At 38.1% G+C, this 14,576-nt stretch overlaps 1 protein-coding gene across 3 annotated transcripts in view; it reads left to right on the top strand.

The window, feature by feature from the left end:
- Window positions 1–14,576, top strand: part of FAM117B (family with sequence similarity 117 member B) — a 145,873-nt gene that overhangs the window by 70,341 nt on the left and 60,956 nt on the right. For all 3 annotated transcript variants that reach the window (XM_057503683.1, XM_036928096.2, XM_036928094.2), the window contains one exon: window positions 320–433. In XM_057503683.1, coding sequence (XP_057359666.1) covers window positions 320–433 — 114 coding nt within the window. The remainder of the gene's footprint in view (window positions 1–319; window positions 434–14,576) is intronic.

Raw genomic sequence — 14,576 nt, 5'->3', positions numbered from 1 at the left:
TGTGACACTGTGGGGCAATGAGAGAATAATTATTACTTTTAATTTGTGAAAGCTATAATTAATTTATTCTAAATGCTGAAAATTGCTTTTGTTTAACAGTGTTGGAACCTAATTTTGTTTCTCTTTAAAAGTATGATACATAATATGCACATATGTGCGTATGTGATTATATGTAGATTTTGTACAGACAAGTCAGATTTTATGATTATAGTTTGAAAACTCGAGACTTATTAAGGCTGAATTTTACTGGTTCTTAAAGAATATGTTTAATGAAGTGTGGAAAATGTTGTGATGCACTTGTTATTTCTCCCCTTTTCAGATTGCCAAATTACGCCAGCAGTTGCAGAGGAGTAAGCACAGCAGTCGCCATCATCGAGAGAAAGAAAGACAGTCTCCGTTCCATGGCAACCATGCTGCTATTAACCAGTGTCAGGTAGGAGCACAGATACTGCAAAACCCAGACAAGGGATTTGCTGTTTTCCTGCTGATTTGTTATTTCAAAGGTAACTGTTAGGACAAAAATGTCCAAAAACATATTTGAAACACTGATTAAAATATTGAGTCACATCCTTCATTAAAAAAAATAATAATAAAAAATTTAAAAACCTGGAGAATTAGGTTGATAAAATGATACCTTCCTTTAGTGACTTGTGATAGGACTTCTAGAAAACAGAACTAACTACTTATTTTGATTTTTGTCTTTATCAGTTCAGTATTTTGGAAGCAGAGTAATATAGAGATAAGCATTGGCTGTGGAACCAGACCCTATACGAGTAACCTGTTTTTTGTTTCCTTATCTGAAGATTGAAGATAATGATACCTGAGTCTTTTAGTAGGCGAAACCTCTAGCTGCTTTTGATTCCTTTATAGAACCCTATGAACTGCTCTTGGTAGCTCACCCACAGAGCATTTCTTTCTAACTGAATTGAAGTTGGATTGGGGTCCCTTGGTGAGGAGTAAGCAAAAAAAGTTTACACCTTTTATAGATTGATAGCTTCTGATGATTGCCAAGTATATGTGAATTGTTTTCAAGAGAAAGTATGAGTAGAGGTATGTATTTTTTTAAACCAGTTTTGTCCTAAATGCTGATACTTAACAGTATTCTAATTTGATTTCACAAACTTATATTTTCCAGTCGATTTTTTCCATATATAAGGTGTTTAAATTATAAAATATGAATATATATTAATACATTTTAAAACTTAAATTGGATTTATACCTGGAGAAATGGATAATGTAAAATTGACAAAATAAGAAATGAAAAATTTGAATAGACTAACAACTGTTAAAATTAGAATACAAATTGAAAAACAAACCCCCTCACTCTCAAAAGGCTATAGATACAGTTGAATTTGCCAACTTCCCACTCTCTCTAATCACTATAAATAGTTTATATGTACTTCTGAGAAATAAGGCCACTTTTTTATTTCAAGCCTATACTTCAACTCCAAGTAGAGTAGGGGTTAAAATTGAATGTTACTGAATTAAGTGATGGATTTTAGGATTTTATGTTTTCTGAAGTGACTTTTTAAGAAAAGTTGCATTGAAGTCAGCAACTAAAGTAGTAAAATTATCCAAAATTTCCTCTTTTTCCCTTGTAAGTTGAATTTGTTTAATAAAGATTATGGGAGTTTCCATGAAGTTCATATTTAACTCTAAATTGTCTATTTGCAGAGAAGTTTAGGACTAAAACATGACAAATAAATTCATGTAGCTTGAGTTTTGTACACTTGACACACCAAGAATCTTGACTACTTGACTGGGTTTTTTGAGTGTTCATAGCCAACAAGAGACCAATCACATGTGCATCATAGTAGCTGTGACAGTGGAGTTCATGTTTAATTGGAACTTTCAGACTATGAACATGATTAAGTCATGGGCATGGCTTTGTTTTAGTGGGTTCTTTCTCTAGTGGAGAAAAGTACCACTATGAAATAATTTACTTTTGAGGCCATTCCTCCATCCAAACATTTATTAAATATCTACCATATGGCTGGTTCTCTAGTGTTCATTAGGGGATGTGGTGATAAATGCTGACAGATTTCTATCAAATTTCTGATAGATTTAAATTAACAATCATTATACATTGTAATGAGTGTGTTGATAGGAGAGAGTTTAGAATGCTATAGGAGGGGTATTTATCCTCGGACTGGCTGTGGAGCCGTCTAGAAAGGCTTCTCGGTGAAAGTGATGTCCAGGCTGATCTCTATAAGTACGATTTTGCCAGTTCCTAGAGGTAGAAGAAATCATGGCTCCTGGTAGGGGTGCCAGTAAGATATTAGGCTAGACGGGTAAATAGCAGCCAGACCTGAAAGTTATCATGTCTCAGTTGTTAACTTTGGACTCTGTCCTTAGGTACCAGGAAACTATTTTTTAAAATGCAGAGGATTGATAAGTGATCAGATATGCATTTTATAATGGTTATTATGAGTTCAGAGTAGAGAATGAATTTGGAAGAGGACAAGAGTAGAGAAGGAAAATCATTTAAGAATAGAATTTATAATTCAAATAGGAAATGATGGAGGCCTAAAATAAGGTAGAAGCTATGGACCTGGAAGGATAGCAAGTAATAAATTTGAACTCTATTAATTGCTTACTATATGGCAAGCACTCAACTCAGTTTTTATGTATATAATTAGCATTTAGTCCTCATCTTTCAGGTGGGGATTGTTACTGTCCCGTTTTACAGACAAGAAAATTAAGACCCAGACAGGTCAGGTGTCTTTTTTTTTTTTTTTTCCATAATTTCATTGTGGGCTTTTTTAAAATTAAGGTACCATTGATGTACATTCCTATGGTTTCACAAGAAAAACAATGTTGCTACATTCACCTATGTTATCGAGTCCCCACACAATACCCCATTGCAGTACCTGTCCATCAGTGTAGTAAGACGCCACAGAGTCACTACTTGTCTTGTCTGTGCTGCACTGTCTTCCCCATGGCAGCACCCCCACACCATGTGAAGTAATCATAAAACCCCTCAGTACTCTGCTCCCACCCTCCCCATCTGCCCTTCCCCACCCCTCCCCTTTGGTAACTGCTTGTCCCTTCTTGGAGTCTTTGAGTCTGCTGCTGTTTTGTTCCTTCAGTTTTGCTTCATTGTTATACTCCACAAATGAGGGAAATCATTTGGTATTGGTCTTTCTCTCCCTGACTTATTTCACTGAGCATAATACCCTCTAGCTCCTTCTATGTGGTTGGAAATGGTAAGATTTGTTTCTTTATTATGGCTGAATAGTATTCCATTGTGTATATGTACCACATCTTCTTTGTCCATTCATCTACTGATGGACAATTAGGTTGCTTCCATTATCTTGGCTATTGTAAATAGTGCTGCAGTAAACATAGGGGTGCATATGTCTTTTTGAGTCTGAGAAGTTGTATTCTTTGGGTGAATTCCAAGGAGTGGGATTCCTGGGTCAAATGGTATTTCTAATTTTAGTTTTTGAGGAACTTCCATATTGCTTTCCACAATTGTTGAACTAGCTTACATTCCCACCAGCAGTGTAGGAGGGTTCCCTTTTCTCTGCATCCTCACCAGCATTTGTTGTTCTTAGTCTTTTCGATGCTGGCTCTCCTTACTGGTGTGAGGTGATATCTCGTTGTAGTTTTAATTTGCGTTCCCTGATGATTAGTGATGTAGAGCATCTTTTCATGTGTCTGGTGGCCATCTGAATTTCTTCTTTGGAGAACTGTCTCTTCATATCCTCTGCCCATTTTTTAATCAGGTTATTTGCTTTTTGGGTGTTGAGGTGTGTGAGTTCTTTATATATTTTGAATGTTAACCCCTTGTCAGATATGTCATTTACAAATACATTCTCCCATATTGTAGGATGCCTTTTCATTCTACTGATGGTGTCCTTTGTCGTACAGAAACTTTTTAGTTTGATGTATCCCATATGTTCATTTTTGCTTTTGTTTCCCTTGCTTGAGGAGATATGTTCAGGAAGAAGTTGCTAATGCTTATATTCAGGAGATTTTTGCCTATGTTGTCTTCTAAGAGTTTTATGGTTTCATGACTTACATTCAGGTCTTTGATCCATTTCAAATTTACTTTTGTATATGGGGTTAGACAGTGATCCAGTTTCATTCTCTTACATGTAGCTGTCCAGTTTTGCCATCACCAGCTGTTGAAGAGGCTGTCATTTCCCCATTGTATGTCCATGGCTCCTTTATCATATATTAATTGACCATATATGTTTGGGTTAATATCTGGACTCTCTTTTCTGTTCCTCTGGTCTGTGGGTCTGTTTTTTCTGCCAATACCAAATTGTTTTGATTACTGTGGCTTTGTAGTAGAGCTTGAAGTTGGAGAGCAAGATCCCCCCCACTTTATTCTTCCTTCTCAGGATTCCTTTGGCTAATCAGGTTCTTCTGTGGTTCCATATGAATTTTAGAACGATTTTCTTTAGTTCATTGAAGAATGCTGTTGGTATTTTGATAGGAATTGCATTGAATCTGTAGATTACTTTAGGCAGGATGGCCATTTTGACAATATTAATTCTTCCTATCCATGAGCACACAATGTGTTTCAATTTATTGGTATCTTCTTTAATTTCTCTCATGAGTGTCTTATAGTTTTCAGAGTATAGGTCTTTCACTCTCTTGGTTAGGTATATTCCTAGGTATTTTATTCTTTTGATGCAACTGTGAATGGAATTGTTTTCCTGATTTCTCTTTCTGCTAGTTAGTGTATAGGAATGCCACAGATTACTGCATATTAATTTTGTATCCTGCAACTTTGTTGAATTCAGATATTACATCTAATAGTTTTGGAGTGGATTCTTTAGGGTTTTTATGTACAATATCATGTCATCTGCAAACAGGGACAGTTTGACTTCTTCCTTGCCAATCTGGATGCCCTTAATTTTTTTGTGTTGTCTGATTGCCATGGCTGGGAACTCCAGTACTATGTTGAATAGAATTGGGGAGAGTGAGCATCCTTGTCTTGCTCCCAATCTTAAAGGAAAAGTTTTCAGCTTCTCACTGTTAAGTATAATATTGCCTGTGGGTTTGTCATACATGGCCTTTATTATGTTGAGGTACTTGCCCTCATACCCATTTTGTTGAGAGTTTTTATCATGAATGGATGTTGAATTTTGTGAAATGCTTTTTTCAGCATATATGTTAATAATTGTGTGGTTTTTGTCTTTCCTTTTGTTGATGTGGTGGATGATGTTGATGGATTTTCAAGTGTTGTACCATCCTTTCATCCCTGGAATAAATCCTAGTTGATTATGATGGATGATCTTTTTGATGTATTTTTGAATTTGGTTTGCTAATATTTTGTTAAGTATTTTTGCATGTATGTTCATCAGGAATATTGGTCTGTAATTTTCTTTTTTTGTAGTGTTTTTGCCTGGTTTTGGTATTAGAGTGATACTGGCTTCATAGAATGAGTTTGGAAGTATTCCCTCTTCTTTTACTCTTTGGAAAACTTTAAGGAGGATGGGTATTAGGTCTTCACTAAATGTTTGATAAAATTTAGTGGTGAAGCCATCTGGTCCAGGTGTTTTGTTCTTAGGTAGTATTTTGATTACCAGTTCAATTTTGTTGCTGGTAATTGGCCTGTTCAGATTTCTGTTTCTTCCTGGGTTAACCTTGAAAGATTATATTTTTCTAGAAAGTTGTCCATTTCTTCTAGGTTATCCAGTATGTTAGCATATACTTTTTCATAGTATTCTCTGATAATTCTTTGTATTTCGGTGGTATCTGTAGTGATTTTTCCTTTCTCATTTCTGATTCTGTTTATATATGTATAGTCTCTTTTGTTCTTGATAAGTCTGGCTAGGGGCTTATGTATTTTGTTAATTTTCTCGAAGAACCAGCTCTTGCTTTCATTGGTTCTATTGTTTTATTCTTCTCAATTTAATTTATTTCTGCTCTAATCTTTATTATGTCACTCCTTCTATTGACATTGGGCCTCATTTGTTCTTATTTTTCTATTTTCCTTAATTGTGAGTTTAGACTGTTCATACGGGATTGTTCTTCATTGAGGTAGGCCTGTATTGCAATTTACTTCCCTCTTAGCTTAGCCATTGCTGGGTCCCACAGATTTTGCAGTGTTAAATTTCTGTTGTTATTTGTCTCCATATATTGCTTGATCTCTATTTTTATTTGGTCATGGATCCTTTAATTATTTAGGACCATGTTGTTAAGCCTCCATGAGTTTTTTCTTTTTTTGTGTGTAATTTATTTCTAGTTTCATACCTGCATGGCCTGAGAAGCCGGTTGGTACAATTTCAGTCCTTTTGAATTTATCTAGGCTCTTTTTTGGCCTAGTGTATGATCTATTCTTCAAAATGTTCCATGTGCACTTGAGAAGAATGTGTATTCTGCTGCTTTTGGATGTAGAGTTCTGTAGATGTCTGTTAGGTCCATCTGTTCTGATGTGTTGTTCAGTGCCTTTTTCTCCTTACTTATTTTCTGTCCAGTTGATCTGTCCTTTGGATTGAGTGGTATGTTGAAGTCTCCAAGAATGAATGCAGTGCATTACATTTCCCCCTTTAATTCTATTATTATTTGTTTCACATATGTACCTGCTCCTGTGTTGGGTACATAGATATTTATAATGGTTATATCCTCTTGTTGGACTGACCCTTTTATCATTCTGTAATGTCCTTCTTTGTCTCTTGTGACTTTCTTTGTTTTGAAGTCTATTTTGTCTGATAAAAGTACTGCAACTTCTGCTTTTTTCTCCCTGTTAGTTGCATGAAATATCTTTTTCCATCCCTTCACTTTTAGTCTGTGTATGTCTTTGGGTTTAAAGTGAGTCTCTTGTTTTTTGTTTTTTTTTTAATTGAAGGGTAGTTGACAACAGTATTGCATTACATTAGTTTCAGGTGTACAACACAGTGATTCCACATTTATATACATGATAATTCTAGGTACCAGGTATCACCATACCAAGTTGTTACAATATTTTGACTATATTCCTTATGCTATACATTACATCCCGGTTGCTTATTTATTTTACAATTGAAAGTGTGTACTTTTTGTTGTTGTTGTTGTTGTGAGGGCATCTCTCATATTTATTGATCAAATAGTTGTTAACCACAATAAATTTCTGTATAGGGGGGTCAATACTCAATGCACAATCATTAATCCACCCCAAGCCTAATTTTCGTCAGTCTCCAATCTTCTGATGCATAACGAACAAGTTCTTACATGGAGTACAAATTCTTACATAGTGAATAAGTTACATGGTGAATAGTGCAAGGGCAGTCATCACAGAAGCTTTCGGTTTTGTTCATGCATTATGAACTATACACAGTCAGTTCAAATATGAATATTCATTTGATTTTTAAACTTGATTTATATGTGGATACCACATTTCTCAATTATTATTATTTTTAATAAAATGCTGAAGTGGTAGGTAGATACGAGATAAAGGTAGAAAACAGAGTTTAGTGTTGGAAGAGAGCAAATGTAGATGATCAGGTGTGTGCCTGTAGACTATGTGTTAATCCGAGCTAGACGCGGGCAATAAACATCCACGTATGCAGAAGATTTCTCTCAGAACATGAGGGGGGAGGTTCTAAGCCTCACCTCTGCTGCTCCCCATTTTCTCACCAGATGGCCCCCTGCGACTGTGCCTGTCTTAGGTTGTTCCTCCCTTGAGGAATCTTACCCGCCTCTGGCTAACCAGTCATCTTCCGGGGCCATACAGGGAAATGTTAAGTTGGTAAGTGAGAGAGAAGCCTTATTGTTTGAAAAGGTTAGCTTTTTACTTCTTTGCATATTTATGCCCTGTGGCTTCTATGCCCAGCATTTGTCTTGAGGTGTCTTTACCACTTGGAAGAATTATGATACTCGGTAAATTCGACATGTGGCATGAGTTCTATTTAAAGGTTGTGATTAGGTAGGAAGAAGAAAAGCTATAGAAGTAGCAGGCGGAAGAAAACATGGGAAGATTGATTATTTCTTTGACATATCTTCTTGTAGAGTAACTTCAGCATGGATAGGTTTTAAACTACTAATTAAATTGTGCACACACATTAACATAATAGGAATATAGTTACCTAACCAAAGCATACCTGTAATTACCAGCCATCTCCAGTGAAACCAAGAAAACCAGTTAGGCACCTTAGGCATTTGTGAAAACTTATCTATGATATGGTGGATATTGTCCGACTGAACTTAAACAGTCTGAGAGAATTCAGATAAACTAGAACAACCCATTCCTGGGGACTGTTCATATCCCGTATGTTCTTTTAACGATAAATAGTCTGTGGTTGTAAGATTTTGGAGTGCTACAATTTGCACTTCTCCTAATTCTTGGTTGAGTTCCAACAGTACAGATCCAGTCCAATTTTTGTTTTACTGTATGCACAGGCCAGCTTAGATATCTCCTTCATCATTCCCATGGCAAGTCCAGGAACTGGTGGGATGAGTGCATCTACACCTGTGACAGTGCGTGGATCTTTGTTGGAGTTTTTTTTTTTTATTTTTTGCTGATCATCTTCTGTCATGAGTCTTCCCGAGAGTGCTGATGTTGGAAGTTCTTTTTCATATCGTATCTTAGTTCATTTTCGGGGTAGCCAAATTAGGCTTTGATCCTCTGTATAAACACAAACAGACCCTTTGCCTACACTTTTACATGCCCTTTATATCATTGTGTAGAACTCATTAGAGGTCACCACATAGGAACTGCTTTTTTTTTTTTTTTTTTTTTAATCATTAATCTACACTTACATGACGAATACTTTGTTTACTAGGCTCTCCCCTATACCAGGTCCCCCCTATATACTCCTTTACAGTCACTGTCCATCAGCGTAGCAAACTGTTGTAGAATCACTACTTGTCTTCTCTGTGTTGTACAGCCCTCCCCTTTCTCCCACCCCGCTATGGATGCTAATCTTAATACCCCTCTTTTTCTGCCCCCCCTTATCCCTCCCTACCCACCCATCCTCCGCAGTCCCTTTCCCTTTGGTACCTGTTAGTCCATTCTTGAGTTCTGTGATTCTGTTGCTGTTTTGTTCCTTCAGTTTTTCCTTTGTTCTTATATTCCACAGATGAGTGAAATCATTTGGTATTTCTCTTTCTCTGCTTGGCTTGTTTCACTGAGCATAATACCCTCCAGCTCCATCCATCTTGCTGCAAATGGTTGGATTTGCCCTTTTCTTATGGCTGAGTAGTATTCCATTGTGTATATGTACCACATCTTCTTTATCCATTCATCTATCGATGGACATTTAGGTTGCTTCCAATTCTTGGCTATTGTAAATAGTGCTGCGATAAACATAGGGGTGCATTGGTCTTTCTCATACTTGATTGCTGCGTTCTTAGGGTAAATTCCTAGGAGTGCAATTCCTGGGTCAAATGGTATGTCTGTTTTGAGCATTTTGATGTACCTCCATACTGCTTTCCACAGTGGTTGAACAAGTTTACATTCCCACCAGCAGTGTAGGAGGGTTCCCCTTTCTCCACAGCCTTGCCAACATTTGTTGTTGTTTGTCTTTTGGATGGCAGCCATCCTTACTGGTGTGAGGTGATACCTCATTGTAGTTTTAATTTGCATTTCTCTGATAATTAGCGATGTGGAGCATCTTTTCATGTGTCTGTTGGCCATCTGTATTTCTTTTTTGGAGAACCGTCTGTTCAGTTCCTTTGCCCATTTTTTAATTGGGTTATTTGTTTTTTGTTTGTTGAGGCATGTGAGCTCTTTATATATTCTGGACGTCAAGCCTTTATCGGATGTGTCATTTTCAAATATATTCACCCATATTGTAGGGAACCTTTTTGTTCTATTGATGGTGTCTTTTGCTGTACAGAAGCTTTTCAGCTTAATATAGTCCCACTTGTTCATTTTTGCTGTTGTTTTCCTTGCCCGGGGAGATATGTTCAAGTAGAGGTCACTCATGTTTATGTCTAAGAGGTTTGTGCCTATGTTTTCTTCCAAGAGTTTAATGGTTTCGTGACTTACATTCAGGTCTTTGATCCATTTTGAGTTTACTTTTGTATATGGGGTTAGACAATGGTCCAGTTTCATTCTCCTACATGTAGCTGTCCAGTTTTGCCAGCACCATCTGTTGAAGAGACTGTCATTTCGCCATTGTATGTCCATGGCTCCTTTATCAAATATTAATTGACCATATATGTCTGGGTTAATGTCTGGATTGTCTAGTCTGTTCCATTGGTCTGTGGCTCTGCTCTTGTGCCAGTACCAAATTGTCTTGATTACTATGGCTTTATAGTAGAGCTTGAAGTTGGGGAGTGAGATCCCCCCTACTTTATTCTTCTTTCTCAGAATTGCTTTGGCTATTCGGGGTCTTTGGTGGTTCCATATGAATTTTTGAATTATTTGTTCCAGTTCATTGAAGAATGTTGCTGGTAGTTTCATAGGGATTGCATCAAATCTGTATATTGCTTTGGGCAGGATGGCCATTTTGACAATATTAATTCTTCCTAGCCATGAGCATGGGATGCGTTTCCATCTGTTAGTGTCCCCTTTAATTTCTCTTAAGAGTGACTTGTAGTTTTCAGAGTATAAGTCTTTCACGTCTTTGGTTAGGTTTATTCCTAGGTATTTTATTTTTTTTGATGCAATTGTGAATGGAGTTGTTTTCCTGATTTCTCTGTTGGTTCATTGTTAGTATATACGAAAGCCACAGATTTCTGTGTGTTGATTTTGTATCCTGCAACTTTGCTGTATTCCTATATCAGTTCTAGTAGTTCTGGGGTGGAGTCTTTAGGGTTTTTTATGTACAGTATCATGTCATCTGCAAATAGTGACAGTTTGACTTCTTCTTTGCCAATCTGGATTCCTTGTATTTTTTTGTTTTGTCTGATTGCCGTGGCTAGGACCTCCAGTACTATGTTAAATAACAGTGGGGAGAGTGGGCATCCCTGTCTGGTTCCCGATCTCAGCGGAAATGCTTTCAGCTTCTCGCTATTCAATATAATGTTGGCTGTGGGTTTATCATAGATGGCCTTTATTATGTTGAGGTACTTGCCCTCTATTCCCATTTTGCTGAGAGTTTTTATCATGAATGGATGTTCAACTTTGTCAAATGCTTTTTCAGCATCCATGGAGATGATCATGTGGTTTTTGTCTTTCTTTTTGTTGATGTGGTGGATGATATTGATGGACTTTCGAATGTTGTGCCATCCTTGCATCCCTGGGATGAATCCCACTTGGTCATGGTGTACGATGGTTTTGATGTATTTTTTAATTCGGTTTGCTAAAATTTTGTTGAGTATTTTTGCGTCTACGTTCATCAGGGATATTGGTCTGTAGTTTTCTTTTTTGGTGGTGTCTTTGCCTGGTTTTGGTATTAGGGTGATGTTAGCTTCATAGAATGAGTTTGGGAGTATCCCCTCCTCTTCTATTTCTTGGAAAACTTTAAGGAGAATGGGTATTATGTCTTCCCTGTATGTCTGATAAAATTCCGAGGTAAATCCATCTGGCCCGGGGGTTTTGTTCTTTGGTAGTTTTTTGATTACCGCTTCAATTTTGTTGCTGGTAATTGGTCTGTTTAGATTTTCTGTTTCTTTTTGGGTCAGTCTTAGAAGGTTGTATTTTTCTAGGAAGTTATCCATTTCTCCTAGGTTTCCCAGCTTGTAAGCATATAGGTTTTCATAGTATTCTCTAATAATTCTTTGTATTTCTGCGGGGTCCGTCGTGATTTTTCCTTTCTCATTTCTGATACTGTTGATTTGTGTTGACTCTCTTTTCCTCTGTATACGTCTGGCTAGAGGCTTATCTATTTTGTTTATTTTCTCGAAGAACCAGCTCTTGGTTTCATTGATTTTTGCTATTGTTTTATTCTTCTCAATTTTATTTATTTCTTCTCTGATCTTTATTATGTCCCTCCTTCTGCTGACCTTAGGCCTCATCTGTTCTTCTTTTTCCAATTTCGATAGTTGTGACATTAGACCGTTCATTTGGGATTGCTCTTCCTTTTTTAAATATGCTTGGAGTGCTATATACTTTCCTCTTAAGACTGCTTTTGCTGCGTCCCACAGAAGTTGGGGCTTAGTGTTGTTGTTGTCATTTGTTTCCATATATTGCTGGATCTCCATTTTGATTTGGTCATTGATCCATTGATTATTTAGGAGCGTGTTGTTTAGCCTCCATGTGTTTGTGAGCCTTTTTGCTTTCTTTGAACAGTTTATTTCTAGTTTAATGCCTTTGTGGTCTGAAAAGTTGGTTGGTAGGATTTCAATCTTTTGGAATTTACTGAGGCTCTTTTTGTGTCCTAGTATGTGGTCTATTCTGGAGAATGTTCCATGTGCAGTTGAGAAGAATGTGTATCTTGTTGCTTTTGGATGTAGAGTTCTGTAGATATCTATTAGGTCCATCTGTTCTAGTGTGTTGTTCAGTGCCTCTGTGTCCTTACTTATTTTCTGTCTGGTGGATCTGTCCTTTGGAGTGAGTGGTGTGTTGAAGTCTCCTAGAATGAATGCATTGCATTCTATTTCCTCCTTTAGTTCTATTAATATTTGTTTCAGGTATGTTGGTGCTCCTGTATTGGGTGCATATATATTTATAATGGTTATATCCTCTTGATGGACTGAGCCCTTTATCATTATGTAATGTCCTTCTTTGTCTTTTGTTACTTTCTTTATTTTGAAGTCTGTTTTGTCTGATACCAGAATTGCAACACCTGCTTTCTTCTCTCTGTTGTTTGCTTGAAATATGTTTTTCCATCCCTTGACTTTAAGTCTGTGCGCGTCTTTGGGTTTGAGGTGAGTCTCTTGTAAGCAGCATATGGATGGATCTTGCTTTTTTTATCCATTCTGTTATTCTGTGTCTTTTGATTGGTGCATTCAGTCCATTTACATTTAGGGTGATTATTGAAAGGTATGAATTTTTTGCCATTGCAGGCTTTAAGTTTGTGGTTACCAAAGATTTAGGGTTAGCTTCTTTACTGTCTTACTGTCTAACTTAACTCGCTTGTTGAGCTATTATAAACACAGTCTGATGATTCTTTATTTCTCTCCCTTCTTATTCCTCCTCCTCCCTTCTTCATATGTTGGGTGTTTTGTTGTGTGCTCTTTTTAGGAGTGCTCCCATCTAGAGCAGTCCCTGTAGGATGCCCTGTAGAGGTGGTTTGTGGGAGGCAAATTCCCTCAACTTTTGCTTGTCTGGGAATTGTTTAATCCCTCCTTCATATTTAAATGATATTCGTGCTGGATACAGTAGTCTTGGTTCGAGGCCCTTCTGTTTCATTGCATTAAGTATATCATGCCATTCTCTTCTGGCCTGTAGGGTTTCTCTTGAGAAGTCTGATGATAGCCTAATGGGTTTTCCTTTGTAGGTAACCTTTTTTTTCTCTCTGGCTGCCTGTAATACTTTGTCCTTGTCTTTGATCTTTGCCATTTTAATTATTATGTGTCTTGGTGTTGCCCTCCTTGGATCCCTTGTCATGGGAGTTCTGTGTACCTCTGTGGTCTGAGAGGCCATTTCTTCCCCTAGTTTGGGGAAATTTTCAGCAATTATTTCTTCAAAGACATTTTCTATCCCCTTTTCTCTCTCTACTTCTTCTGGGATACCTATGATTCTTATATTATTCCTTTTCGATTGATCACTCAGCTCTCTTAAAATTCTTTCATTCCTGGAGATCCTTTTATCTCTCTCTGCATCAGCTTCTCTGCGTTCCTGTTCTCTGTTTTCTAGTCCATTAATGGTCTCTTGCATCTCGTCCATTCTGTTTTGAAGTCCTTCCAGAGCTTGTTTTATTTCTGAATTCTCCTTCCTTAGTTCTTGCATATTTCTCTGCAAGTCCATCAGCATGGTTATGACTTTTGTTTTGAATTCTTTTTCAGGAAGACTGGCTAAATCTATCTCCCCAGATTCCTTCTCAGGGGAAGATGTAGCAGATGCCAAAGCTGTCTGGGTTAGTCTTGTCTGGATCATATTTTTTTGCCTTTTCATGTTGACAGGTGCTATTGACTGTCAGCTGGGAGGGCCAAAATTTTCACTTGCTACTGGCCTTTCTTTACTGGGACAACTGCAACCCCTAGTGGCTTGTGTTGGGTAATTGCGTGTAGAGTGGGTCTTTGTGTCTTGCCTGGCCGGAAGGGAGAAATTTCCCTTTCTGTGGGCGGAATTTGTCTCAGGCTGCTTCTCTGCTTTCGCAGCGCCCGGTGGGGTAATGGATGGGGGGGCTGCTTGACTGTTTGCCTCCGTGAGGGTTCTCAGAGCTGTTGCCCAGGGGGTTAGTGCACCCGGTTTTACCTGTAATTTCCAGCTGCTGTACTGTGACCTGGGTTGTTTCCATCAAGCTTTTAAGTCCCTGTCCCTTTAAGACTTTCAAAAAGCCCCCGCTTTTCTTTGTCACAGGGGCATCAGCTTCGGCACCCGCTCAGAGGTCTTACTCCCTGTTCCCCCAGTATCCAGGGTCCCCTGGGCACGTACTGTGTCTGCGCTCTGGCCCGGATGGCTGGGGCTGGGTGTTCGGCAGTCCTGGGCTCCGTCTCCCTCCCGCTCTGCCTATTCTTCTCCCGCCGGGAGCTGGGGGGAGGGGCGCTCGGGTCCCGCCGGGCCGGGGCTTGTATCTTACCCCTTTGACCAGGCGCTGGGTTCTCGCTGGTGTAGCTGCAGTCTGGCCACTGTCCTGCGTCTTCTGGTC

This window comes from Manis pentadactyla, chromosome 6, assembly GCF_030020395.1.
Source record: "Manis pentadactyla isolate mManPen7 chromosome 6, mManPen7.hap1, whole genome shotgun sequence".
Lineage (NCBI taxonomy): Eukaryota > Metazoa > Chordata > Mammalia > Pholidota > Manidae > Manis > Manis pentadactyla.
Note: the sequence above shows the minus strand (reverse complement) of the source record. Positions and strands in the feature narration are given on the sequence as shown.